Source organism: Xenopus tropicalis, chromosome 7 (assembly GCF_000004195.4).
Source record: "Xenopus tropicalis strain Nigerian chromosome 7, UCB_Xtro_10.0, whole genome shotgun sequence".
In the NCBI taxonomy this organism is placed as follows: Eukaryota; Metazoa; Chordata; class Amphibia; order Anura; family Pipidae; genus Xenopus; species Xenopus tropicalis.
Window position 1 is genome coordinate 103676987 of NC_030683.2, and position 27218 is coordinate 103704204.

Here is a 27218-nt window from a genome sequence, read left to right on the forward strand (position 1 = left end):
TATAATATTATTGATTCTAATTATTGCATATTATTCAAGTTAAAAGTCCAAGGCCACTTGGGATTTTAGTATTTAAAGTGAACCCTGTATTTACATATTTTTCATGTTGTAAGTAGGATATCAGACAGTGACTAAATGGGCACAGAGTTTAGTAATCTGCCTGCAAAAATAAATATATGTTGTGGTCCATGACAAATGAATCCTAATATATCATCATGTAAGCACATGTAAGCCTCACAGTGACACCAATATACACCAGAAGTATTACTTCCCGAAGACATTATTGTTCATGATTTCCTCATTTATTTCAAAATTTAGGTTCTCACTGGGGTATTCCTTGGATTTAGTCCACAATGTTCCACTAAAACTGCTTTAACAAGACTGTTATCAGCAAAAACACTTATTATTGCTAATACTCCTAGACCTTTCTGTAGCCTTTAACCATAGACCCTGTCCCTTGAACCCTCTCTTCCTCCTCCAGTCCCTCCATTCTCTTGTCCTTTGTGAGACTGTCCTGTCCTGGTTTTCACTCCTGTCTCAAAAAACACTTTCACTTTCTCCTGGAATGGAGTATAATATTTTCCCTTAACAACCCCCCACCCCTCATCTCCCTGGGCCCAGAGTGCCTAGAGCTAATCCTTCATTCTGCTATAATGAAATCATGTCACTTTCACTTAAGATATATTTGCAAAATATGATCATTAGTCAACCAGGATGCCACCAACATTCTGATTAATCATATAACTCATTGACTATTGTATCTCTCTTTTAATTGGCCTCCCCCTCAATTACTCTCACATAGGGTGACCAGATGACTTTTAAATTCAGAGACATGGCTAAAAAATACATGTTACAGGGCAACACATGTTACAGATCATTTTGTGCAAGTCTAATATGATGTGGACATTTTTAAAGACATCTGTGTTTCCATTCTTTTTTAGATATGCTGTGTGCTAATAAATTCATTTTACAGTTTTAATTCTGCTGACTTCCTAAGTATCAGTGAAGTTCCTAATTTCAAGAACAGCCCATTTGACCACAAAAAGGGAAACTGTATCTAAAATGGCCCTTCTTTGTGTTTTGAACAAAAGATTTCTAGGTATCTTTGCAGTTGGCCTTATATTTGTTTAATCATTTAGCATTCTATTTTTCTCCTCTTAGTGCTGCCACCTGCTTGTTAGGGCAATGACACACCGGGAGATTAGTGACCTGCAATAAATCTCCTCTACTGTGGGCAAATAATCTACTTTAAATGCTTTCCTACCAGCAATAATGTAAAAATCCTCTCGAGGATACTTAGGGCCACTTCAGAAAGTAGGCAGTGGAAAGGAAACAAGTGACATTTTATCACTTGTACTAGCCAAGATTTATTGTGGGTGGCAAAATATCCCGTGTTATAGTGGGTCAAGTACGACCTCAAGTGCATTGTGCAAACTGTGATTTTGGACACAAATCGCCTGATCTGGTTTTCACAGCAACAAAATTAGTTTTAATGAACCATTACAGATTTCTTGTGGTAATTACTGGTAAAAATTACTGCTAACATTGAGGGCTGGACCCATGACGTATAATAAAACTCAAGGAAATGCAGAGTCAGCAGATTCAAGTCATTTCCTGAAAATAATTATTAGCTGTCCTCACTACCACCCAGTACTGCAAAACTTCAGGGTGACTTTATATTTTTCTTGGGTGGCAGCTTGGTGGGATCACATTTGGTGCAGATAGCAAGCTTACCTTTACAGAAAGATGGCATTCCTTCTGCCTGTTGTATTCGGTAAGTGATAGCATTTCTATGTGAATTGTTTGTTCCCATCTGAGAGAGACAGCTTCATATAAATTAAACAAAAATGTAAAGCATTGTATGTGGTATGAACATTTTTGTTGATAGTTATTGTTGCACTTTGTATATATACAAAATATAAATGCTTATTTATATTTATTTTACATTTATATGGCTGTTTAACTTTCTCTCATTGGCTGAAAACTGCAGCATGTTGTAGGGCTCACCCTTCACATCAAGTAGGGTGAGATGTGGGAGAACATATTTGCTGTCCTAAATATTGTAGAAAACTTGTTACTTGTATTGGACTTATATTGGTTTCCCAGACTGATTTCCAAGCACATAAGAGTAGACATCAGACTAAATCGTGTTCAGTTTTCTCTGCATTTAGCTTTTCTGCTTCCCTTTGTGTGTACAGAACCACAGGGCAAAGTAAGACCAGCAAATTGCTATTCAAAACTCAAAAAAAAGAAAACCCCTCGGCTACATACTCTGAAACTCTCTACTTTAAACATGCTATAGATTTGAAAAGTTCCAGCACCATAAAGTTGGTTACAAATAGGGGCACATTTACTAATCCACGAATCCGAATGGGAAAAAATCGGATTGGAAACGAAAATTTTGAGACTTTTTCGTCTCCGCCACTTTTTTTTGTATTTTGCGCGACTTTTTCGTCGCCGTCGCAATTTTTTCGTATTGATCAATAGTAAACGGCTGAAAAACCAATCCGATTTTTTTTGTGACGGCAACGAAAAAGTCGCGGGAAATATACGATAAAGTCGTAACAGCAAGGAAAAAATCACGGGACATACAAAAAAGTTGCGATGGCGACGAAAAAGTTGCAAAAATACCGATCATTACGAAAAAACGCGTTTGGTCGGTTCGTGGATTAGTAAATCTGCCCCATAGTGTTTGCACATGAGTGAAATGCACCAAAGATGTCAACGATGTTCAGATGATTTAATGAGTTTATTGTTGTGTCACAATTTGTTGGCTGATTCATTGCTCTGGACCAAAATAGTTTGCTCAATATTATAACTTTTTTTGTTGTTTCCCTTTTTTAGTCATGTTCCATGGACTTTCTTCGGCAGGTAAAGTTTCTGAAAATAACTGAATACATATTTTATGCTGGCTTTTGGAAAAACATGAGTCCTCCCTTAAGTAAAATGAAGTCAATAATAATTTTTCAAAAAGGAGTCAGTGACCCTGGCAGCCAAAAAACATCTCTGTGAGACTACAATTTTATTGCAACTGTTACTTTTTATTACCTGTCTTTCTATTTAAGCTCCTATCCTATTCATATTCCAGTCTCCCTTTCAAACAACTGCCTGGTTGCTAGGGTAAGTTAGACTGTAGCAACCAGGTAAGTGCTGAAATTCCAAACTGGAGAGTTGCCAATCAAAACCTGGATGGCACCCAAAGTTCCTAGCAATCTCTGTAGAAGATGCAATCCTGTGTCCTGGTAGCTATAGTATTGGTTCATTTTCCACAAGAATGATCACCAACAATAGCTCTGGAATATATATTTATATATTGCTGATACCACAGGTTTGTTCATATATCTCTGGGTTCTGGTATTGTAAAGCTGGCTATACACATTCAGAATTCGATCGTACGTTGAATTGCAACAATCTAAAATTAATACAGGTATGGGATCCCTTATCCGGAAACTCGTTATCCAGAAAGCTCCGAATTACGGAAAGCCCGTCTACCATAGACTCCATTTTAATCAAATAATTCAGAATTTTAAAAATGATTTCCTTTTTCTCTGTAATAATAAAACAGAACCTTGTACTTGATCCCAACTAAGATATACTTAATCCTTATTGGATGCAAAACAATCCTATTGGGTTTAATTAATTTTTTATCAATTTTTTAGCAGACTTAAGGTATGGAGATCCAAATTACAGAAAAACCCCTTATGCGGAATACCCTTGGTCCTGAGCATTCTGGATAATGGGTCCTATACCTGTATTCAGATTTAAATTGTAGGATAAAGCCCTAAAATAACAAATCAGAGGATGTTCTGAACATGAAATAATTGACACCAATCATACAAAAGTGACTTCCCAGAAATGCATTGTTGGTCCCCCCCAAGGATATTGTCTAATAAACAATACATGTGCGGATTTTATCATTATCGGCCCAAATTTTCTAACCTGTCCGATCGACTAAACAACTGTCCGCCATGGTACGAAATTTATTGGGACGATAATTTGGAGCCCACACACGGTCCAGATATTGTACAAAATGATATTGGTGTGTATATGGCCAGCTTAAGCCCTAAAATAATTTCCCAGTAGCTTTCCTAGAACTTAATGGATCAATTGGAAAGTAAATTTAATTGTCCAGATTGAGCAAATTGTGTGTTGGAATAAACTGTTTATTATCTGTACTACTGGTTGTATTTTTTTTTCAAATGCTTTCTCCAGGTATCTTGAATGTAAGGCTGAGTGACGGGCCAGACCGTTGTACGGGAAGAGTGGAAATCTTTGTGCACAATGAATGGGGCACCATTTGTGATGATGATTGGGACATGGCAGATGCAGCTGTAGTGTGCAGAGAGCTGTCATGTGGAACGGCCATCCGGGCCCCACCTGCTGCTGCCTTTGGTTTTGGGAAAGGGAAAATCTGGTTAGATAATGTCAAATGCAGAGGAGATGAATCACTATTACATCAGTGCAATCATAAAAAAATTGGAGCACACGACTGTGACCACAAAGAAGATGCTAGCGTTGTTTGCTCAGGTACAATGTGCAATGCTTGTGCTGTAAACCTATGTTAATACTGATTTCTCTAAACCCATGGTGGGTTTTCAAAGTAACAATCACAGAAATTCTGCATTATTAATCTGCAACCATTCTGGTGCTCCAACACTAGAGAAACTTTGAAAACCAGGAATTTCATTTTTTTATCAGGCTGCAGAATATCAGTTTCAAATAATTTACTCACCCCAAGCCAAAATGTATGATCTGGATAGGGCAGTGATCCCAGTGGCCTCAATGCTGCTGTTTATTTTTTAATCCTTTGCTTGAAGGCAAGCTTTGGTTGTGAAAAAGAACACATGTACTGCCGAACACAGCCTCCCATAGGCTGCCAGGCTACACAGGGGCTACCAATAGCCAATCACAGACCATATTCTCTGATGCAGTGCTAGATGGATCATGACTTCTATTGATTGTTGCAGGGGTGTAAAGATAGAACCAGCAATGCATGGACCAAATATAGTATTTTTTTATATGTGTCAGTCCTGAATGTTACACCCAAAACAGAGTGCTTATTGGGAAATGGTGGAGTTATGGGGCTTATACTATTCTAACAGCTGATATTGTGTCTATATTATTCTCTACTAGGTTCAAAGACTCTGTTAGATCTTTTTGAGGATAGTGAACGTGTGTCTACAGAATCATTAGAACCTACACCAATGAGCTCTCCTGCACCTACTGGTAGGTAGCATTGTTTTCATTTTTTCATTTTTTTTCACTGCATCCTCTCTGAAATGAATCTCATACTGTAAAACAACGTGTTGCTATTATACTGTAGTCATTATGATACTTAAATAGTTATTAATGTAATGCGTAGTAACCTACATAAATGCCATATGTAACGTTACCACATGAGCCTCAGGAAACACCTGTGCAAACTAGAAGTGCAGGTATGTGAGACTTTTAGGTGTGTATTGTGCTTCCAGTTGTTGATTTGATGCAATAGAGAAAAAAAAGAGAGAAATGTTTATTTCAGAAGAATTCACAGAAATTCTAGTTCCAAAGATGATTAATCCTGACTCGAGCTTGATATGTTCAAGACAAAAGAAGACACAGCTAGGCCCTTGCTAGAACTCAATCACTGGCTGTATACGATGGCATCCTTGGGGAGGGGGTCAGCATGTTGTAGTACAGGAATATATCACATTATGGCAGTGTATATGACTTACTACTCTAAAGAGTAGGTTGTTCAGCTTAGAGGAGTTTACAGTACATCCAGCCTTACTCTAAGAGCTCTTCCTTTTCTACCCACTGAGTAACCTCTCCTCATCCACTAACTTTTAGTAATCTTCATCCTACTAACTCCATACTCCAGATATTCTCTGCCTGCTACTGCTGTTGGAGCAAGTCTCTATACAGAGACAGCCCTTAAAGGAAAAAGAAAGGTAAAGTCACTTGGGGGTGCCAAAATGTTAGGCACCCCCAAGTGACTTTAACCGCCTACCTTTTACCCCGGGCTGGTGCCGCTGTCAGGAGAAAACAGCACCAGCCCGGGGTAGCTGCCGGCGCTTCCTCCTTCCGGCTTCGCTGCGCGCGCATGCGCAGTAGAGTGAAAAGCCGAACTTAAACATTTAAGTCGGCTTTTTCGCTCTACTGTGCATGCCCGGCCACCGGCAGTTTAGGAAGTGGAAGGCAGAAGGAGGAAGTGCTGCGCTCCAGGTACCCCGGGCTGGTGCTATTTTCTCCTAACAGGGGCACCAGCCCGGGGTACAAGGTAAGCGGTTAAAGTCACTTGGGGGTGCTTAACATTTTGGCACCCCCAAGTGATTTTGCCTTTCCTTCCCCTTTAAAATTAGCACTTAGAAAGCACCCAGTAGTATGAATTTAATGGTGTGTGTGCCATACAGTATATTATGAGTGGGTCCCTAAGCTCAGTAAGTGACAGCAGCACAGAGCATGTGCAGGGAATCAGCAGAAAAGAAGATGGGGGCTACTGGGGCATTTTTGGGGGCACAGATCTTCCCTGCTAAAGGGCTGTGGTTGCCTTGGGCTGGTACAGAAACCCAAAACTTAATGTGCACCATTACTTCTTTAGTTATGTTTTTTTTCTCCTTTAATGTGATACTGACTCACCACTTAAAATTCTAACTGGTGTAGAAGTGTCTGCCCAAGGACCACATGTTCATGGCACTTTGACTCGTCACTAAGCACTATTCTCTATAGGAGCAACTTGATTTCCGATGCTCAGTATAGTCAGTGCTGTTTTTCCATCTACACTAGACCTGAAAATACAATGATTCAATCGAAAGAAAGTTCCATCCCTTGGGCATTGGGTTCAGGGGATGTCACTTTTGCATCAGTTTGAATTCTGAATGGGGTATGTCAATACAGGCATCTGTTATCCGGAGACCCGTTATCTAAAAAGCTGTGAATTATGGTAAGGACATCTTCCTTAGACTCAATTTTAATAAGAAAGAATCACATTTTTAAAACTGATTTCCTTTTTCCCTGTAATAATAAAACAGTAGCTTGTACTTGATTCTAACTAACATATATGTTACACATAGGTTAAACATTTACTATGGTTATGGGATCAATAATCTGGACTGGTACCCAGGTTTTTCAAACCTGAAACTACTTCTACTGAGCACTCAGAATTTAGTTTGTAAATTACCTCCATTATTCTCTATTAGAACCAATCGTCAGTTTGAAGCAGATGAGTGCCCGGGCTGCTGATCATATTGGTAAGTAGTAATCTTTCTCATATTTCATGGCTCTTTGGGGTTGCTAGTTGTACACTGCTCTCATATTTATTGGTGTCTGATGAGCACGGTTAAACAGGCCATAACTGGTCCTTGCTGGACAGGATTGTTATGGGCAGTATTATCCGCTGATTAGGCCACTGTAGAGTTGGCAGCTTACTCACCTTTGTACCAAGCTAAAAGATTGTCTTCGTGATCAGTTTCTTTTTTGGGCATGGGCAAATATTAATGGGGCAGCTCGGGAAATCCTGTTGGGCAGGGACCACTTTTGGCTGTGTATAGGGTAGTGCTCAGATATAAGGTTATATAAAGCTATATATGTATAGCTATATATGTAGCTTATCTCTGCAATAAAATCCACCATGCTGTAATCAGGTCTTTTCGTGGAGCTATGCTCATATATGTACTAGCCTGCCATCTGTCCTCTATTCTAACACAAGCCCAATATATAGGCATTTCATTTTCAGGTGAAGCTAGCCCTTTAAAGGGATTCTCTCGTGATATCTATGGTGTAGTTTTTATTACTAAATGACGCTATGTACATTACAAATAATTCATTCTACCATTTAAATTTTTTAGCTGTAATACTGGTGTGTAGGTGCCATCTCAATGCATTGTGCCTGAGTCTGAGCTTTCACAAGGAGCCAGCGCTGCACATTAGAACTGCTTTCAGTTACACTACTTAGTGTAACTGACATAGTCATGAATTGGGTGAGCTGGACTTGGAGGGCTATTCTAATACCTACTATTAGGTGGGGATGGGAGTATTTTTAGCAATACAGGTGCAAGGTAGCTGCAGTCTTGCTCCCTTCCCATTGTTCTGCTGATCGGCTGCTGGGGGGGAATGGGACGGGGTTGATATCACTTTAACTTGCAGCTCAGCAGTAAAGTGTGACTGAAGTTTATCAGAGCACAAGTCACATGACTGTGGTACACTGGGAGATGAAGAATATGGCTCTCACATTTCAAAATTAAATATAAAAAAATCAGTGCAGGATTCTCTTGGAGGAGTAACTATTAACTGATGCATTTTAGAAAAAAAACATGTTTCCCGTGACAAAATCCTTTGAAGGCACAGCCATGAGTACCTTTTTAATGCATTGGATATATATCTCTGTGACTATAACAGCTGGCACTGCCATAACAGGCAATTGAAGCTGCTAGTGTTATATTTTCTTTAGCATACCTTTTTTCTACAGTAAAATGCCTTTGTATTATTCTGTGTGCAGAGCCTGGGAGTATCAGACTGGTAAATGGAGGAGGCCGCTGTGCAGGTCGTGTAGAAATATATTACAATGGCACTTGGGGGACGGTATGTGATGATTTGTGGAATATGAGCAGTGCAAGAGTCGTCTGCAGGCAGCTTCACTGCGGGGAGCCCATCTCCGCAAACATAAAAGCATTTTTTGGAGTAGGCAAAGGAGTTATCTGGTTGGATAATGTGCGGTGTATAGGAAGTGAAAATACCCTGAGAGACTGTAATTCTCACTGGTGGGGCAAACATGACTGTGTACATGATGAGGATGCCGGAGTCGTATGTTCAGGTCAGTCTTTTATTTGTTTCCTTGTTACTGGTTATGCAATCTTTTTACATATTCAACATATTCAAAGGCCCAAAAGTCCATCACCAAGAACAGTGATTATTTCATTACTAATGCAATGTGAATGTTTATACTGGAATTACATTGATAAAGTAAGACTAGAAAAATGGTCATTAATAATACAAGAAAAAGTGAGAAACTTGTTGGTATTTAGCACCAAGGGGCAACACAAAAGTAATGAGGCAGCTGCCAACTCCATTGCGCAACTCTGCTTTAGGAAGTCTGGATCAGGGAGCTGCACTATTATGGGGAGGGAGGTTATGGTGGTTGAAGTGAGGGCCTGTGCAGGGGCCCTATGTTGGCCAAGTGCGCTTAGTGCTTTAATTCAGTTACTTTCTGGTACTAGTTGTTGAATTGGCCAAAACAATCCACTCTGCTAAGTACATATACATATACATATACTATTGCTAAAAACTTTATTTCATTTCAAGTTTACAGTGCCGGGCCCAGCTTAAGCGGCACCTTCAATTCCCACCCACCACAGTGCCAAGCTGGGAGGGGTTGTTACGGAGCAAGGGCTGATGCAGGGGGCAGGGGTTGCGTTGCGCAATAGAAGCACTGCACAATGGGGAGGAGCACATTGCACATCATATTAGTTATTGGCAGAAAGCTAAACTAATGGTATGTGCCTAGCCCCCCCCCCCCCCTCGTTTCACCCTAGGCACAAGCCTCTTCTGCCTACCCCTAGCTCTAGCCCCGATTCTTTATATAAAGCATGAAATCTCTACAACATTTTCCTAAATGGTAAGTTTCAGGGGATATTTTTACAGAACATCTTCATTTCTATATGAAGTATCACTTCTTCAAAAATTCTCTTTAGCATTTTGTATACTAAAAATGAAATAAACACAGTTCTAGGCAGCAGATTCTGACTTTTGAACAATACTGTATTTCCCACATGCTTTTTTCCCTTATCTTCTATAAAAGTTGTTTGTGGCAGTTCCAGGCTTGCATAATAGTCTATTAGTCCCAGGTAGTCTAAAATGTTTTTGACATATGCAGATCACGTATGTGAAATGCCTTCTTTCAATGATAAAGAAACAGCAGCAGAAAGAGTAACACTGCTGAGACCTGTGTCAGTAATTCCAGACAGATTTAACCATTTGTCTAGTTATCTGTGAAATCTATACAACATTTCCTAAATGGTGACTTTTAGGAGAAATGTATTTATATTTCTACTAAAAATCAACATTTCTAAATAATGTAAGGTACCCAGAAGTGACCAAGACCAAGAAAAGCTGGTTCATAAAATATTTATACACTTTAAGCTGCAACAGATAAAATCCCACACCTTCACATACTGTAAATGTGAATAGGGAGCTACAATATAAGTATGGCAACCAGGGCCGGAACTAGGGGTAGGCAGAAGAGGCAGCTGCCTAGGGCGCAACAATTGAGGGGCGCCAGGCAGGAGCCTCTCCTGCCTACCCCTAGTGCTACTTTGTCATTGCCTCCGCCGCTTGTAATTAGCGGCGGAGGCAATGACCGATCTAATCGCACCGCCTCCTCCTGTGCTTTGGTGCGCATGCGCCGTTGGGGGGGGTGGGCGGAGTTGGCTGACCGGGTTGCCTAGGGCGCCCGGTCGGCTTGGCCCGCCCCTGATGGCAACACTGAGTGAATCTAAATTATCTACATAAATATTCTTTCACATGCGCAGATCACCTAAGTGGCGTGGCTTCTATGTATAATGAAGATACAGCAAAGACAACTAAGACATCAAAACCAGTGCAGCCTACGTCAGGAACTCCAGACACATCTCACCACTTGTCTCCTGAGTCTCCACAATATTCCCCAGTTGGTGAGTTTGAGGGGATTGGATTTATATTTCTACTGAAACTCAACATTTCTAAATAATGTAAGGTATCCCCTAAGTACAAATGTGCATATTTTTAATGTAGATGATAAAATAAAATAAAAGAACCTAGAAGTGACTCCAATGTTGTTCCCAAATGACTGACATTCTCTAGGTTTATTATGAAGGAGTTCTTGGCTGATCTTGCAGTTTCACACTTGGATAATAGTCCATTAGTCCCAGGCAGTCTAGTCAACTACTTTCTTATCCAACTCCATAGCCATCCTGTAGTGCCATAATGTCCTGACAAAAAGCCAACAGGGTATATGGTCTAGGGGGCAGGTTCTATTATCTGCAGTCATTTAAGCAAGACCAACAAAAGCTGATTTATAGAATATTTATACACGTTTAGCTGCAACAGATAAGAATCATACATCTTCACATAAATGTGAATAGGGAGCTACAATATAAGTATGGCAACACTGCTTGAATCTAAATTACCTACATAAATATTCTTTCACATGCGCAGATCACCTAAGTGGTGCAGCTTCTATCTATAATGAAGATACAGAAAAGACAACTAAGACATCAAAACCAGTGCAGCCTGTGTCAGGATCTCCAGACAAATCTCACCACTTGTCTCCTGAGTCTCCACAACATTCCCCAGTTGGTGAGTTTGAGGGGATTGGATTTATATTTCTACTGAAAATCAACATTTCAGCAGAACTTCAGCAACTGCACTACTGCTTCCGTGCACCATGGAACCTCCCAGCTTATATTGCATTGTTACCTGTTTTGACTTTTAGTATTCATGCATTTACATTGTATATTATTATTGTGCTAAACCTTTTCACTGGAAGAGAGTTGTACTTTTTATTTGGATTAACATTTCTAAAAGTCACCTCAAAGCTTCCATTTTACAGCATGTTATTACCAGAATATTGTTATGTACCCAGGTCAAACATTCATAAAAGGAACAGCCGGGTTCTACTGACCAGTTTGATGCTCAATATACATGGATTTACCCAAGTTTACAATGTGTAGGGGCCTCAAAATGTAAATAATGCAAATGCATGTTCAGTCACTTTGGCTGCAGCCAAATATGTACCCAGTGTTATGTATCAGAAGACCTTATAACAGTAAAAAGACTTCCAAAAGGTACACCTCACCAGAATCACCAGAATCCAAAATCTGAGCACTGATCTGCCCATTACTCCCTCCCCATATATGTTCCCTTACCTTCCTCATAACCCCCTATGGGTTCTGGTGAAACACGTAACCACGTAAAGGACCCTTTGGCCCAGATCGGTAACATAGGAAGGATCAAAAACGCTGATTATAACATCCTCTTCCACTCTGTTATAGACTTTTGAGGGCTTGGGAGTTTTTATAGCCTATTATCATTTTTAATCTTGTGAGTGCAAGAGTCTTTTTCGGCGATTTGCGCAAAATCGCGCCGCCACGTGTGCCATCCCACCGGCGACTTACATGTTCGCCGGTGGGATGGCAGGGGAAGGCAACTCGGGGAGATTAGTCGCCCGCGAACAGGGAGTTTTGCCGTGGGCGACTAATCTCCCCGTGTGCCAGAGCCCTTACAGTGTTCAGCCGAACCCAAAAATAATGGATTCGGAGAAACCCTAGTTTTACACAATTGGGCGCCCCCTGCTTATATATTTTAGTGAAGGTGGATATATAACATTGTGGAAGAAGATTTGATCGGTTGATTACAGTATATTGTTATAACCTGTTATGAAGCGAGCTACCATTCACAAGTTGTCTGTGAGTGCCCACCTATATGGGTGCTGGCCAGTGGCAGGCCAAGCCAACCTGGCACCCTAGGTAACCCTACTAGCCACCCCACCCCTAAAGCCCCTTGTGCAATGATAAGCGTTGGGGGCAAAAGAGTGCCTACTAGGGGTAGGCAGGACAGGTACGTGCCTGGCACCCCCCATTGTTGCGCCCTAGGCAGGTGCCTCCTATGCCTACCCCTAGTTCTGGCCCTGGTGTTGGCAACACAATTTAGAGCTCAAGTTCAACTAGAATCTCATTTTAATCTATATATATATGTATATATATATATCCCACTGCTATTTGGAGCCACTTACTCTAATTGTACTTATAGCATTTGCGGCCCCTTTCTGTTGGTGTTTTCTTCTATTTCTCTAAATAAGTGCAATTCCTTTGGGTCTGGCTGCACTGTATGTTACAATTAAAAGCATGGTGCAGCCTAGATCAAATGGCAACCCCGGAAACTTTGACTCTTATCAATTTTTTCCATTTTTCCCAAAATCTCCCAATATTTGTAATGTCCAACATGTCAGGAGTTTGTACAGGACTCCTTTTAGAAAGATATTGAATATTTTGCTTAAAGAGAAGTTTTTTCATTTCGACATGTGTGTAGGAGAATTGTGCAAGCCAGACACTTCTAAAGAGCAGTAAAAATACATGAGGTTATATGTGCTTTGCAGCTGGCTCTTTTAGACCCTAAAATAGATATAAATCTTACATTTTCTTATAATGTGTATATAAAAAGTATGGCAACAATGCTTCTTTCTAAATTATCAACATTAATATTCTTTTGCATGTGCAGATCACCTAAATGAAGACCCACTGCAGTCTCTATTGGGAAAACTAAACACATCAGACCAGTTGTCTACTTCTCCTATGACGTCTCCACCGCATTCCCTAAATGGTGAGTTTCAGGGGAAATGTATCTGTGCAATCAATGCAATTCTCTTTTGTTTTTAATTTGGGGATTTGGTTCATTTCACAATGTCATTTACTTTCATTTTGGTTAAGTATAAGTTATGCTGCTTAACACTATTTTTTAACAAAAGTGTGCTATACAGTATGTCACAACCTGGTGCACCTTAATGTAAATAAGAAGTATTGCACTGTTTTATATGCCTCTGTTGCTTTTACTCTGTAGCTGTGGCGCTGAAGTCTTTAAATCTATAGTGAATAAAAGGATTATTTTGGGGAGTCCTAAAACTTGGGCAGGGCACTAATTAACATACACTCACCGACTGTACACGTTTGTTACAACAGGTTAGTATTAAAATGCTTTGCACTTATGTATTTAATGTTACTATTGTGTGTTCAAGCTACAGAGCCTGGAAGCATCAGACTGGTGAATGGAGGAGGCCGCTGTGAGGGCCGCGTAGAAATATATTACAATGGCACTTGGGGGACGGTATGTGATGATTTGTGGAATATGAATAATGCAAGAGTTGTCTGCAGGCAGCTACACTGCGGGGAGCCCAAAGATGCAAAGATAAAAGCATTTTTTGGAAGCGGTAAAGAAAGAATTTGGATGGATAATGTGGAGTGTGATGGAAGTGAAAACGCCCTGAATGACTGTAATTTTCCTGGGTGGGGCTTACATGACTGCTCACATAATGAGGATGCTGCAGTTGTGTGTTCAGGTCAGTCTTTTATTTGCTTCCATGTCACTGGTAATGTCATCTTTTTAGATTCTAAGACAACAAAAGTCCACCAACAAGAACTGTGTTTTTTCATATATATATATATAAGTTTCATATGAAATTTATCACACATGATTAAATAAATTGTAAGTTTACTAAATTGTGCTATTACTGTATTTACTGGGAGTCAAATGAATGTCATAAAAACTGTTATCAAATTAAGTGCAATTCCTTTGGATGTGGCTGCACTGTATGTTACAAGTAAAAGCACAGTGCAGCCTAGATCAAATGGCAACCCCGGAAACTTTGACTTTGTTCTTATTTATGCATTTTCTTTCACTATTTTCATAAATGTCTCAATGTTTGTTATGTCCAACATGTTAAAGAGTTTGTACAGGACTCTTTTTAGAAAGACATAGTGAATATTTTGCTTTAAGAGAATTTTTTTATTTCGACATGTGTATATTCATTCTCATTGGTAACTCATTGGTAAAAGATTTATACTAGCATATACCTGCATTTAATAGAACCATCAGAATTTATATCGAAAGAAATAATCAAAATTGTTTCTAAATGAAATAAAGTTAAGTAAAGTTCTTAGCAAAAAACTTTTAGACCTTACTGTACTTCCTGCATGCTTAGGATCCCCTAGCTTCTATGAAGTGTTGAAACTTGTAGCTTCACCCCTGCCTAAGAGTCCTGTAGCCCCAGGCAGTATAGACACAACCCTCCATATTCAATTACATAGACATCCTGTGCTGTCATACCTAACAAAAGCCAGTTGGGCCTGTGGGCTAGCGGGCAGGTTCCATTATCTACAACCATTTGGGCAGAACCAGCAGAAGCTGCATTATAAAAGGTTTATACCAGCATAACTGCTACAGGTACAAACCTTATATTTCTTTATTATTTGTATATAGAGATGCAGTAAAAGTATGGCAACAATACTTCTTTCTAAATTATCTACATTAATATTATTTCACATCTGCAGATCAAGCAGCTTCTGTTTATAATGAAGATACAGCTAAGACAACATCAAAACCAGTGCTGCCTGCGTCAGGAACTCCAGACAAATCTCACCACTTGTCTCCTGAGTCTCCACAACATTCCCCAGTTGGTGAGTTTGAGGGGATTGGATTTATATTTCTACTGAAAATCAAACTTCAGCAATCTGCACTACTGCTTCAGTGCACCATGGAACCTCCCGGCTTATATTGCATTGTTACCTGCTTTGCATTTTAGTAGTCATGCATTTACATTGTATATTATTATTGTGCTAAACCTTTTCACTGATAGAAGAAAGTTGCATTTGGATTTACATTTCTGAAAGTCACCTAAAAGCTTCCATTTTACAGCACGTTATCACCAGAATATCATTATGTACCCAGGTCAAACATTCATAAAAGGAACAGCCAGGTTCTACTGACCAGTTTGCTGCTCAATGTACATCAGCTTACCCAAGTTTACAATGTGTAGGGGCCTCAAAATGTAAATAATTCAAATGCATGTTCCTAGTTAAATCATTTTGGTTGCAACCAAATATGTACCGAGTGTTATGTATCATAAGACCCTATAACATTAAAAGGACTCCCAAAAAAGTACACATCATCCCAGAATCCAAAATCTGAGCAGTGATCTGCCCATTACTCCCTCCCCATATATGTTCCCTTACCTTCCTCATAACCCCCTGTGGGTTCTGGTGAAACACGTAACCACGCCCAGACCGGTAACATGAAGGATCAAAAACGCTGATTATAATGTCCTCTTCCACTTTGTTACAGACTTTTGAGGGCTTGGGTATTTTTATAACCAATTATCGTTTTGAATCTTGAGAGAGCAATACATATTTTTAATATATTAAATTAAAGGAGAAGGAAAGGCTATGTCACTTGGGGGTGCCAAAATTTTAGGCACCCCCAAGTGACTTTAATTGCTTACCTTTTCCCCTGGGCTGGTGTTCTTGTTAGGAGAAAACCCCACCAGCCCGGGGTAGCAGCGACCGAGCGTCTCCTCTTCCTTCTTCGCGCGCTTGTGCATGCGCAGTAGAGTGAAAAGCCGAACTTTAACAGAATAGTCAGCCTTTCACTCTACTGCGCATGTGCCGGCCCTGGGATTTTGACATAGAAGGAAGAGGAGACACTTGCTGCAGGTGCTGTTTTCTCCTAAAAGGGGCACCAGCCTGGGGTAAAAGGTAAGCGATTAAAGTCACATTAGTCACAAAGTCACAGTAACATTTTGGCACCCCCAAGTGACTTAGCCTTTTCTTCTCCTTTAAAGTAATGTTTTTACTAGGGATGCACCGAATCCAGGATTCGGTTTGGGATTCAGCCTTTCTCAGCAGGATTCAGATTCAGATGAATCCAGGTGTCTGGTCGAATAGAATCTGAATCCTTGAAATCATGTGACTTTTGGTCACTGGAACATGTGCTTTGCACAAGCTACTATTAAACCCTTTCTTGGCCTAATTGCCATATGCAAAATAGGATTTGGATTCAGTTCGGTATTTGGCTGAATCTTTTACGAAGGATTTGGGGTTCGGCCAAACTCAAAAATAATGGATTTGGAGCATCCATAGTTTTACACAATTGGGCGCCCTCTGCTTCTTATATATTTTAGTGAAGGTGGATATATATCATTGTGGAAGAAGACGGGATCGGTTGATTACAGTATATTGTTATAACCTGTTATGAAGCGAGCTACCATTCACTAGTTGTCTGTGAGTGCCCACCTATACATGTGTGCTGGCCAGTGGCAGGCCAAGCCAACCTGGTGCCCCTGGCAACCCAACTAGCCACCCCACCCCTAAAGCCCCTTGTGCAATGACAAGTGTTGGGGGGCAAAAAAACACCAACTAGGGGTAGGCAGGACAGGTACGTGCCTGGCAACCCCCATTGTTGCGCCCTAGGCAGGCACCTCCTATGCCTACCCCTAGTTCTGGCCCTGGTGACACAATTTGGAGCTCAAGTTCAACTAGAATTTCATTTTAATCTATATATATCCTACTGCTATTTGGAGCCTCTTACTCTAATTGTACTTAGACCATTTGCGGCCCCATTCTGTTGTGTCCTATTTCTCTAAATAAGTGCAATTCCTTTGGGTCTGGCTGCACTGTATGTTACAAGTAAAAGCACGGTGCAGCCTAGATCAAATGGCAACCCCGGAAACTTTGACTCTGTTCTTATCTATGCAATTTTTTTTTCAGTTTTTTCAAAAATGTCTCAATAATTGTTATGTCCACAATGTCAGAAGTCTGTACAGGACTCCTTTTAGAAAGACATATTGAATATTTTGCTTTAAGAGAAGCCAGACACTTCTAAACAGCAGTAAGAAGTATTACACTATTTTATATACCTTATTTGCTTTTACCCCGTAGCTGAAGTCTTTAAATCTACAGTGAATCAAATGATTTTTTTTGGGGAGTCCTAAAATTTAGGCAGGACACTGATTAACATACACCCACCGACTGTACACGTTTGTTACCCTCATAACAGGTTAGTATTAAAATGCCTTGCACTTTTATTTAATGTTACTATTGTGTGTTCAAGCTACAGAGCCTGGAAGCATCAGACTGGTGAATGGAGGAGGCCGCTGTGAGGGCCGCGTAGAAATATATTACAATGGCACTTGGGGGACGGTATGTGATGATTTGTGGAATATGAGCAGTGCAAGAGTCGTCTGCAGGCAGCTACACTGCGGGGAGCCCAAAGATGCAAAGAAAGATGCATTTTTTGGAAGCGGTGAAGAAAGTATCTGGATGGATAATGTGGAGTGTGATGGAAGTGAAAATGCCCTGAATGACTGTAATTTTCGTGGGTGGGGCTTACATGACTGCTCACATAATGAGGATGCTGGAGTTGTGTGTTCAGGTCAGTCTTTTATTTGCTTCCATGTCACTGGTAATGTCATCTTTTTAGACTTTTGACTTTCCTTGTCCTTTAAAATATGTACTTTTCATATATTTTCAAATATGTACATATGGGTTGAGGTCTAGTGGCTGTGGACGCTAAAGCATGCACTCCATTTCCATGGACTTCAGACAGCCTTGTCTCAGCTTAAATGGACTTTAGGATCCCTGTCCTGCTGGACAGTGAATGATCTTCCTGACAATATTAGGCTTGAGTGGGTGGCATGTCTGTGCAGAAACAGTGGTAACTACACTTTGGTCATTGTATTGTTGATTGTGTGCAAGTCATCAACTCCAAAATGGGCAAAACATTTCCATACCTGTATATTCCCAACATGTTTGACTCTATTGTGTACACTACTGTTTTACATTACACATTTTGACTGATCTGTAAGCTTTCTTTCTTCAAGGCTTGCATAATAGACAACTAGTCCCAGGTAGTCTAGGCACAAACTTCGAATTATCCACCTCCATAGTCTTCCTGTAGTGTCATGATCCCCTCACAAGAATCCAGCAGGGTATCTGACATCATGGATAGGTTCTATTGTCTAAAATAATTTGGAGAGAAATAATCAAAATTGTTTCTAAATGGAATAAAGTTGAATTAAGTTCTAAGCAAAGAACTTTTAGACCTTACTGTACTTCCTGCATGCTTAGGATCCCCTAGCTTCTATGAAGTGTTGAAACTTGTAGCTTCACCCTTGCCTAAGAGTCCTGTAGCCCCAGGCAATAAAGGCACAATCCTCCATATTTAATTACATAGACATCCTGCAGTGTCATAACTTACAAAGGCCAGTTAGGCCTGTGGGCTGTGGGCATTATCTACAACCAATTGGGCAGAACCAGCAGAAGCTGGATTGTAAAAGGTTTATACCAGCATAACTGCTACAGGTACAAACCTTATATTTACTTATCATTTGTATATAGAGATGCAGTGAAAGTATGGCAACAATGCTTCTTTCTAATTTACCTACATTAATATTATTTCACATGTGCAGATCAAGCAGCTTTCGTTTATAATGAAGATACAGCAAAGACAACTAAGACATCAAAACCAGTGCTGCCTACGTCAAGAACTCCAGACAAATCTCACCACTTGTCTCCTGAGTCTTCACAACATTCCCCAGTTGGTGAGTTTGAGGGGATTGGATTTATATTTCTACTGAAAATCAACATTTCTAAATAATATAAGGTATCCCCTAAGTACAAATGTGCATATTTTTAATGTAGATGATAAAATGAAAAAAAAAAACCTGGAAGTGACACATTTGGACTCCAATGTTGTTCCCGAATGATTGGCATTCTCTAGCTTTTATTATGAAGGAGTTCTTGGCTGATCTTGCAGTTTCACACTTGGATAATAGTCCATTAGTCCCAGGCAGTCTAGTCAACTACTTTCTTATCCAACTCCATAGCCATCCTGTAGTGCCATAATGTCCTGACAAAAAGCCAACAGGGTATATGGTCTGGGGGGAAGGTTCTATTATCTGCAGTCATTTAAGCAAGACCAACAAAAGCTGATTTATTAATTATTTATACACGTTTAGCTGCAACAGATACAAATCATACATCTGCACAGAAATGTGAATAGGGAGCTGCAATATACAGTAAGTATGGCAACACTGCTTCAATCTAAATTACCCACATAAATATTCTTTCACGTGCAGATCACCTGAGTGGCGCAGCTTCTATCTATAATGAAGATACAGCAAAGACAACTAAGACATCAAAACCAGTGCAGCCTACGTTGGGAACTCCAGACAAATCTCACCACTTGTCTCCTGAGTCTCCACAACATTCCCCAGTTGGTGAGTTTGAGGGGATTGGATTTATATTTCTACTGAAAATCAACATTTCTAAATAATATAAGGTATCCCCTAAGTACAAATGTGCATATTTTTAATGTAGATGATTATAATTAAAAAAAAGAACCTGGAAGTGACACATTTGGACTCCAATGTTGTTCCCGAATGATTGGCATTCTCTAGCTTTTATTATGAAGGAGTTCTTGGCTGATCTTGCAGTTTCACACTTGGATAATAGTCCATTAGTCCCAGGCAGTCTAGTCAACCACTTCCTTATCCAACTCCATAGCCATCCTGTAGTGCCATAATGTCCTAAAAAAAAGCCAACAGGGTTTATGGTCTAGGGGGCAGGTTCTATTATCTGCAGTCATTTAATCAAGACCAACAAAAGCTGGTTTATAGAATATTTATACACGTTTAGCTGCAACAGATAAAATAATACATCTTCAGATAAATATGAATAGGGAGCTACTATAATATAATTATGGCAACATTACTTTAGTCTAAATTATCTACATAAATATTCTTTCACATGCGCAGATCACTTAAGTGGTGCAGCTTCTATCTATAATGAAGAAACAGCAAAGACAACTAAGACATCAAAACCAGTGCAGCCTACGTCAGGAACTCCAGACAAATCTCACCACTTGTCTCCTGAGTCTCCACAACATTCCCCAGTTGGTGAGTTTGAAGGAACTGTATTTATATTTCTACTAAAAATCAACATTTTAGCAGAGCTTCAGCACTCAGTACAGTAGTTTAGGTCCATGTCTTGCACCAAGGAACCTTCCAGATTATATGGCATTGTTTTATCTGATTGGTATTTTATAGTCATGCATTTACATTGCATATTATTAATGTACTTAACTCTTTCACTGACGAAAGAAAGTTGCACTTTTTATTTGGATTTGCATTTCTGAAAATCACCTCAAAGCTTTAATTTTACAGCATGTTATTACCAGAATATTGTTATGTACCCAGGTCAAACAACCATAAAAGGAGCAGCCGGGTTCTACTGACCAGTTTGATGCTCAATATACATGGATTTACCCAAATTTATGACATGTAGGGGCCTCAAAATATAAATAATACAAATGCATGTTCCTAGTTCAGTCACTTTGGCTGCTGCCAAAAGATTGAGTACCTGCATCTTATTTTTACTGCAAATCTTTCTGGATGCTCATTTGTCACATAAGTTTAAGTCCTGGTAGTGCCACAAAGGGATTGGATGGGCGAAGTTTGAACTTGCCCCTCCACTCTCACTTCTGAAGGCTGCAGCTCACTGACAGCAGGGGGGCCTGGGTAATCAAGTAAGTACAGAACAGCCCGGCCCCCCTAACACCTGAAAACCCACCAATGGTGGCCCTGGAAATGGAGCTAGTTAAGGTGGGCCCATCTGGTTTTTTCCCGGTGTCCCACCTGCTTAGTCCAACACTGCACTTTAATAATCTTCCCTGCTGTTCTCACAATCTTTTGCAGCATCTTGTGATCCAAAACACTACAATTTCCATACCACACAATGATACAACTTGTCAGTACACTCTTTTTAACTAGTGATGAGCGAATCTGTCCCGTTTAGCTTCGCCGAAAAATTCGCAAATCTTTCAAAAGATTAGCAAAACAGCGAAAATGTCGCACGTCAAAAAAAATTGTCGCCCGTGGCTTATTCTTTTGTTGCGCGGCTATTCTTTTGTCGCCCGCGGCTATTCTTTCGTTGCGCGGCTATTATTTTGTCGCCCACGACGTTCTTTTGGCAAAACAATCCGCTGAAATTCGCCGCAAATCCATTTGCCCATCACTATTTTTAACTCCTCTTATAGAATGTAACAAGTATAGAGGCGGGGAATGCTTGCTTTTTCAGCCTTTGCAAAAAATGGAGCCTTTGCTGCGCTTCGCTAACAAGAAAAATGTAGGCTCCAAGTAAGATTGTCTGAAATCTGAGCCCCCCAAAACCCCAAACATTTTCAACATTGGAGCCATTTATGTAAACAAATCTAAACAAAACTTCCGTGAATTCACTATAATCTCTTTTGTTTTATCAACATGAAAAAACAGATTATTTTTACTACACAATATTGTTAGCTGTTAACCTCTTCTCTATATACTGACTTATTATTACTAATTAAACCAATCACAGTTGTATCATCGGTGAATTTAGTAATGTCGTTGGAACCAAACTGGGCAGTACAGTCATATGTCATTAACGTAAAAATCGGCAGAGAAAGCAAACACCCCTGCAGCAAACCAGGGCTGATTGTATTTAGGATTTATCCCCAATCTTAGCTGACAGGCTGTCCTATAAGAAAATCTAAAATTCAAGTCCCTCAATGTTACTGATCAAATTCTGTGGAAAAATTATATTAAAAGCAGAACTACAATCAATGAGCAGCATTCTGACATGCCAGAGAGAGAGATAGCCTGGAACAGGCAGCCTAGCCTAGCACGGGGATGTTTTTTTCAAGAGAAACTATTGTTTCCCACAACTAGGGTGCAGGGCTCTGTTGGGAGAAACAATATGGGGGTGATAAGTGCACTTTAACCACAGGACTTGTCTTTACCTCATCTATTGTCTGACATAATGCCTGACTATTTAGAGGAAGAGGAGACTTTCTTGCAATCTTTTATTTTGTTTAACAAATTTGGCATAAAAGTAATTTAACCTGCCTGTGAGAGAAGCATCATCTGAGCAATCAGATTTATAACCTACGGTGGCTTTTACTCCTTACCACATATGCCTAGCATTACCAGTGTCAGAAAAGTGGCCTTTTTGTGCATATGCCTGCTTTGCAGCCTTAATGACCTTCAACAGGTTCCCTATAACCTGCCTTAAAAGCAGCATTGCGTGTTTTTATTAGCACACAAACTTCCCCAGTTAACCATGGCTTCTGATTTGCTCTTATGGTCACATACTTAGAAACAGTATCATCATCTGCACATTTAGGGATGTATCGCATTACAGATACTGCATATTGCCAGGCCCGGATTTGTGGAGAGGCCACAAACGCCCCCGGCTTGGGCGGCACAAATTCAGGGGCGCCACACCGAAATGTTAAAATTTTGCTCCCATATGGAGCAATGGGGACCTCTCCCCACTGCTCTGTATGCAAGTTTAAATGTGGGCGCGCAAGAGCATTCTACAGAAAGCAGAACTCAGTAGGGCTGATTTAGCTACACAAGGGAACTTTTCTAACTGCAGTAACTCTTAGCAGCCAATTAGAGATTTCTTTTCATTATTCTACCTGCTGTAGATAAATCAAGGATAATTGCTGTCAAGTTGCTGTTTGATAACAAATGAGCCCCAGTACATAATATTTAACAACATTCGAACAAACGTGATCTTTTAAAGAGGACTCTTTTTTTTATCAGGCAGTTTTTAGTGCTCTAGGTCATCTCTCCCTCTTGCCTTGGTTTTTCCCTTCCTTTGGCATATGTTTATTTACACATTACCTAGCATATTTATCATACTTAGTATTACTTATTTTAAAGAACATGTAAAGCCTACATTTGCCTACAATGTATATCAGTTGGGCACGTCTCCCCCACCCAAATGCCATATGCATATAACCCCTCCGTTTGCCAGCACCATCACATTTTCCTAAAGCAAATAGCAGCTTTCGGCTGATGCCCATTTTTCCTCTGATACATAATCAGATACATTTAAATCTGCAAACAGCATACACACACACACAGAATACAGGCTCACACAGGCAGAACTGTCTTTGATAAAAGTTCTGCTTTGTTTGAGCTGAGCTCAGGAGAGGAGGTTAGGAGAAAAAAATTGAAGCAGACAGCTAGAGCTGAGTTTCTATGGGAACCAGCAATGCCATCTCTTCACTGGCTGCTCGACTGGGCGCGTGTTTAGTAATCTGAGCTTAGAACAACTGAGCATGCCCACAAGCCAACAGCCAACTCAAATTCCTGTTAACCTCTGGACAACCAGAGTGGCAGGTATTGAAAGATTTCAAAGAGGCTGTTCACTGATTTTTTTGTGTGTGCTGTTTACATGTCCTTTAATCATACTTAATTTTTACACCCGAGCCCTGGATCCTTTGGTGCAAAATTGCTGACCCATTAGATGAGTTGGTGCCACAAGTCTATAAATGATTGTAATGGGTATTGCACAGATGCCAGTATCTGGGGAAATGAAAGAGGAACCTATGTGATATGAAAAACCCATTTGTCTATGTCCCTTTCAGAATGTAATAAACTATGACATGAGGATAATGCTTTTCTGTTTGCGATTAAGGTTGCTGAAAGAAGACCTTCAGGAGAGGCCACTGTTTTAGGATGTGAAACCAAATATGTGCTGAAATCTTTCCTCTGCAAAGGTTATCACTGTTTTTCTCCCACAGATCATAATCCCAAAATGATTGTGCTGTGAGACACACATTTTGTATTGCAGTGCAGTTACTTATACATTCAGTGAGATTAACATGCTACGAGACATTTTAGGGGGTCATTTACCAACAGTCGGATTTTTTTTTTCGAAATTAGATTTTTTAGCGCTAAAAGCTGCTGAAAAAAAAGTTGCAACTTTTACGAGATCTACTATATTATAATATGGTGACAATTCCGAATCTCAATGAATGGCCAAACAGCTTTACTTTGGCTCTTGGCTACTGAGCATGCTCAGTTCTTATCAACTCAGGTTAGCAAACACACCCCTCTAGTCTAGCAGCCAATGAAGTGATGGCAATGCTGGTTTCCATAGAAATGCTCCTCTAGCTGTGCAATCTGTGGGAAAAACATATTTTTTCTCCTAACCTCCTGAGCTCAGTTCAACCATTACAGTGCTCAGTCCAAGCAGGACTTTTTAAGTTCTGCCTGTGTAAGCCTGCATTCTTCGTTGCATGACCTTTACAGCACACATGTGCTGTTTGCAGATGTAAATGTCACTGAAGATGTGTCAGTGGGAAAATGGCTACCAGGTAAATGCTGCTATTTGTTATAGGAAAATGTGATGGTGCTCACATTTTACATGTATATGGCGGTTAACTTAAAGAACTCAAATGCATAAGGAAAAAGGTTTATAAAAGGTTTATATTCTATTTAATATAGAAGGGTGTGTTAGCTCTCAGTAGCTAGTTTTTTTATATTTGTGTGCCAAGGTAGAATTAATGACATACTGGTTGCTTATGGGGCCTTCATTTGAGAAAAGAAATAAGTTATATTTTATTGTTTTCTGGAGTGATGTCTGAATTCATAGTACTGTATCTCATTAGCTGTAACTCATACTTCTTCTCTATATTTGCTTGCACCATAGTTAAACATAGAGCTCATTTAATTACTAAGTACTCGTATGCCTGGGCCACAAGTTGCTAGTCTACGGGTTCTTCCCTTGTACTGCTGACAAATGGGTCATGGATTTTCCCAATTTCAGTATTGGTACTAACTTGTAAAGTCTTTAGTATGTTCGTTGCCTCGAATTTGCCATGTAAGTCACAAGTACCATTAAAAAAATCTCAATGCGTTCGGTGGGCCCTTGGCATCAGATTCTCTGGTGGGCTATGCTGCCCCAGTCCAACGCTGTATATAATAAAGTAAGTGTTTAATAAGATCTCTTGTCTTCATAGGTAAAACTCTCACAGGCCTGGATCCTGCGCAACCAACACGTCAAACCCAAACTCATGATTTACCAGATGAAGGAAAACTGGATCCTGAATGCACAAAGAAAATCAAAATACTATCCTGTGAATCTCGCCAGTATCCAGAGCTTATTGAAGTGTTAAAAGATATGAGGAATGATTTCAGAGCATTCTCTGCTGCATTCCAGGAACAGAAAGGAGAACTAAAATCAATAGCGCAAAACCTACACCAGCTCTCATCCTCTTTACAAGAAATACTCGCCCAAAATATTGCTCTTCAGAAAAGCACTGCTTAATTATACACATTCATTTACTCACATATAACAGCTCCCAGAAACCGCAAGATAAAGGAAGTAGTATATAAGTACAGTATCGGACCCCTTATCCAGAAACCCGTTATCCAGAAAGTTCCAAATTACGGAAAGGCCATCTCCCATAGACTCCATTTTAATCAAATAATTTACATTTTTAAAAATGGTTTCCTTTTTCTCTGTAATAGTAAAACAGTACCTGTACTTGATCCCAACTAAGATATAATTAATCCTTATTGGGGGCAGAACAGCCCTATTGGGTTTAATTAATGGTTAAATGATTCCCTTTTCTCTGTAATAGTAAAACAGTACCTGTACTTGATCCCAACTAAGATATAATTAATCCTTATTGGGGGCAGAACAGCCCTATTGGGTTTATTTAATGGTTAAATGATTCCCTTTTCTCTGTAATAATAAAACAGTACCTGTACTTGATCCCAACTAAGATATAATTAATCCTTATTAAAGCCAAAACAATCCTATTGGGTTTAATTACTGTTTAAATAATTTTTTTAGTAGACTTAAGGTAGGATATCCAAATTACGGAAAGACCCCTTATCCGGAAAACCCCAGGTCCCGAACATTCTGGATAATGGGTCCCATACCTATATAACTATAAGTATAACTATTACAATGTATATATTTTTTTTAACTAACCCACACAAGGCTGGTTTTTGATGCAACAGAGAGAGCATTCACCCTGGGCACCCAACCTTAGAGAGCCCCATAGTCAGACAGTGTATTGGGCAAATTACATGTTGTAACAATTCTCACACTATTATTCATGTAAAGGATACCCACTCTGCTGATCTCTATCTGTTGGCCATCTACAACTCTAAGGCTAATGCCACACGAGGCGTAGGGCGGATATATTGCCGAAAATATCCGTCCTACGCCTCGTGTGGCATTAGCCTAAAGTTAAAACAGGTTCAGCTGATTATATTCGCTAGTATTCAAAAGCTTCAATATTCATTATTTTATTTCATTCAATGAAAACACATTTAAATATTTACTGATCTTTTTTAAATTAGCTAAATTCAATAACATATGCTGTATTTACTTATGACTATAATGAATATATACTGTACTTTTAATAAACCAATAAACACTGAGACTGAAGGTTTGTTTCTGCTTTCTGACCTTCTCCTGCAGATTTTCTTCTATAAACCCAACTAAAAACATACATGAACAGCATCATGCTCTGTGCTTCAGCAACAATCATTTGATTTGTCAACGACTGGCTCAATCTTCTCAAAGCTGATTGGCCAAAATGACAAACCAGAATAAAAAAAATAAGTGACTGATATATTTTTAAGGATTAAAAATCACCTTATACATCATGTTAAAGATACAGTGCTACCAGGAGTTCAACAGACTAAAACTGAAGGTTCTCCCAAAAGTGGTTGTGCTAATATAAGGGCATCCTGTCATTAATGGTAATAGCAGCTTTACAAAGATGCAGGAGACTGTACTTATTCTTGGAAACTTTACAATAGGTCTTCATTTTTTATTTTGCCACCTTCTTTCTAGCTTGACTATGGGGGTCAC

General features: G+C 39.7%; 1 protein-coding gene across 5 annotated transcripts; it reads left to right on the plus strand.

Moving 5' to 3' along the window:
* Positions 1-1622: 1622 nt before the first annotated feature.
* Positions 1623-25799, plus strand: LOC101733498 (scavenger receptor cysteine-rich domain-containing group B protein). 5 transcript variants are annotated; one of them, XM_031905373.1, is made up of 16 exons: positions 1623-1774; positions 2845-2871; positions 4213-4527; positions 5134-5226; positions 7179-7229; positions 8477-8791; positions 10506-10646; positions 11170-11310; positions 13231-13332; positions 13745-14065; positions 15057-15182; positions 17611-17931; positions 18968-19099; positions 19637-19777; positions 20315-20455; positions 25348-25799. In XM_031905373.1, exons 1-16 carry the CDS (start codon positions 1747-1749, stop codon positions 25653-25655), a joined length of 2703 nt encoding a protein of 900 aa, XP_031761233.1. In that variant the 5' UTR covers positions 1623-1746; the 3' UTR covers positions 25656-25799. The 5 variants fall into 5 exon arrangements, with proteins under 5 accessions (XP_031761233.1, XP_031761235.1, XP_031761234.1 ...); XM_031905375.1 differs by lacking the exon at positions 19637-19777; XM_031905374.1 differs by lacking the exon at positions 13231-13332.
* The last annotated feature ends 1419 nt before the right edge of the window (positions 25800-27218 follow it).